We start from the raw sequence: 2,596 nt of genomic DNA on the forward strand, positions 1-2,596 counted from the left end.
CCCCCCCCCAAAGCACCAAGAAGACAGAGCATCCCTTGCCCAAGAAATAAGAACATAAGAGAAGCCAATGTTGGATCAGGCTAATGGCCCATATAGACACACAGTGGCTGACAGAGTTGGGTCTGTTTAGCCTGGGAGAGAGAAGGCTTAGAGGGGACATGATTGCAGTCTTCAAATATTTGAAGGGCTGCCCTGTAGAAGATGGAGCAGGTCTATTCTCTCTCGCTCCGAATTGCAAGACTAGATCTAATGGGTGGAAATTACAAGGGAGCTGATACCGGCTAAATATCAGGAGAAACTTCCTAACTGTAAGAGTGGTTGAGCAGTGGAACAGTCTGCCTCGGGAGGTGGTGGATGCTCCTTTGCTGGACGTTTCCAAGCGGAGGCTGGACGACCATCTTTCGGGTATGTTGTAGGGCTCTCTTTCGGCTCTGCTCCGGCAGAGTGCAGGGGGCTGGACCAGATGAGCTGCAAGGTCCCTTCCGACTCTAACATTCCATGATTCTAAGCTCCGGCGCACGTGCCGTTGGCAAGAAAGCGTGGGGATTAAAAACAAGATGCCCTGTCCTCACCTGGCTGTCTGATGGCCCACATACAGCAGCAGCATCGTCAGGATGTAGAGGTACAGCTTCACGAGGGACCGGACCGGGAGGAGGAGGACCACCACGCACACCAGGTGACCTAAGAGAGGAAGAAGGCAGGAAACCCAAGTGCGGCAGTTCGAAGGGTTGTTTCCATATTTTGCTTTAAGATGTATCCCTGACGTGGATGGCCCCTGGCCTGGCCCAATCTCATCACATCTCAGAAGCTCAGCAGGGCCCCTGGCTAGTATTTGGATGGGAGAACACCAAGGAATACCAAGGTCACGACGCAGGCAATGGCAAATCACCCCTAAAACCTCTCTTCCCTTAAAAATATCAAGCCTAGTTCGCCACCTGGTGGTGCATAACATTAAAAGAGCTAGAACTTCCGGCTGCCAGACAATCTTAGAATCTCCTGGCTATACTACACACACTGACATACAATAATAATAATAATTCAAATGTAACTCTCTACCCTCCACTTTGGCACCTGCCAGTATTTCAGAACAGTCACACCCGTGTTCTGCCTTGTTGCAATAGTGACACATAGAGCGGAAAAGGACGCCGGGCAAAGAATTTAGCATCCCAGGACTTTCAGATTGAAACCTACAAGCATCTAGTTCTCAACATGGTGTAGTGGCTAGAGAGTTGTACTGGGATCTGGGGACCCAGGTTCGAATTCCCACTCTCCCAAGGAAGCCTGTTGGGTGACCTTGGGGGCCAGCCACACACTCTCAGCCTACCCTACCTCACAGGGTTGTTGTGAGGATAAAACAGGAGAGGAGAACGATGTAAGCCGCTTTTGTTCCCCATTGGGAGAAAGGAGTGTGTGGGGGGGGGGACAAAAACATGCAGCCTGTACCGAGTAATGATTACTTGAGTTCCGACAGTGACTATGCTACCATTCTGGGAACCCGGACGATACGTGCATCTATCCTTGTGGATGCCATAAGTTCTGGAAATGCCATCTCGTGACCGAGTTGGAATTTAGAATAGTTGTTTCAGGGCTTTTCATCTGTTCTATTCTCTGCTCGGTCTATTCTACGCTGCAACCGGTCCTGAGACGGCTTGCGGGGAGGGCAGAATAAAAACAGAATTAAACAAACAAACAGCTGGCTAGTTGCAGGCAATGCTCCCTCCAAGCTGTGGAGTCTTGTGAGCAAAAATCCTACTTTGTGAGCTGCTGGGCATTAAAGCTGTGAGCGAGCGATTTGGCTGCTGCATGAATCAGTTTGCTCTGGAGCCCTCCTTCCTGATCTAAGACAAAAATGTGTGAGTTGGAGGCTAAAAAAACCTGTGAGCTAGCTCACACTCACTCAGCTTAGGGGGAACTCTGCTCTGGAGCCACCCTTCTTGAGCGAAGACAAAAATGTGTGAGCCAGAGGCTACAAAACTGTGAGCTAGCTCACATTAACTCAGCTTAGAGGGAACACTGCTCTGGAGCCCTCCTTCCTGAGCTAAGACAAGACATGTGGGAGCCGGAGGCTAAAAAACTGTGAGCTAGCTCACATTAACTCAGCTCAGAGGGAACACTGCTCTGGAGCCCTCTTTCCTGAGCTAAGACAAGACATGTGGGAGCCGGAGGCTACAAAACTGTGAGCTGGCTCACACTCACTCAGCTTAGAGGGAACACCGACCCTCCCCAAACCCCGCCTTCCCCAATCTCCAGGAATCCCCCGCCCTGGAGCTGTCCCCCCGGGGAGGGGCTGCGGCTCACCTGCATAGTAGAGGTGCCAGAGGTGGCGTCGGGGCAGGGCGGCCTCGCGGGCGCGGGGCTGGAGGAGGTCGGCGAAGGTCTGCACGTCCCAGCGGTAGAGCAAGTCGAGGAGGACCAGGCTGGGCACCCGCAGGGCCACGTTGGCCACCCCCTCCAGGCTGGGCATGGCGCTGGGCAGGGGTGGAGTAGGGTAGGGGGGCTTTGCACAGGGCGCAGCGGGGGGCCTCCCTCCCCCAGAAAGAGCCCCCCCTCCGAGGGGAGGGGGAAGAAGGGGGGCAGCCCCCCCCCAAAAAAAAGG

At 53.5% G+C, this 2,596-nt stretch overlaps 1 protein-coding gene across 1 annotated transcript in view; it reads right to left on the reverse strand.

Moving 5' to 3' along the window:
- LOC107120097 (RING finger protein 145-like) overlaps positions 1 to 2,540 on the reverse strand; it is a 21,632-nt gene extending 19,092 nt beyond the window's left edge. Inside the window, exons 1-2 of the mRNA XM_015422738.1 lie at positions 2,299 to 2,540; positions 573 to 681 (exon numbers count right to left, since the gene is read on the reverse strand). Of these exons, the coding sequence (XP_015278224.1) occupies positions 573 to 681; positions 2,299 to 2,464 (275 nt within the window). The 5' untranslated portion in view covers positions 2,465 to 2,540. The remainder of the gene's footprint in view (positions 1 to 572; positions 682 to 2,298) is intronic.
- Between the last annotated feature and the right edge of the window lie 56 nt (positions 2,541 to 2,596).

The sequence above is a fragment of the Gekko japonicus genome, unplaced genomic scaffold, assembly GCF_001447785.1.
Source record: "Gekko japonicus isolate JY-2015 unplaced genomic scaffold, Gekko_japonicus_V1.1 scaffold2916, whole genome shotgun sequence".
Lineage (NCBI taxonomy): Eukaryota > Metazoa > Chordata > Lepidosauria > Squamata > Gekkonidae > Gekko > Gekko japonicus.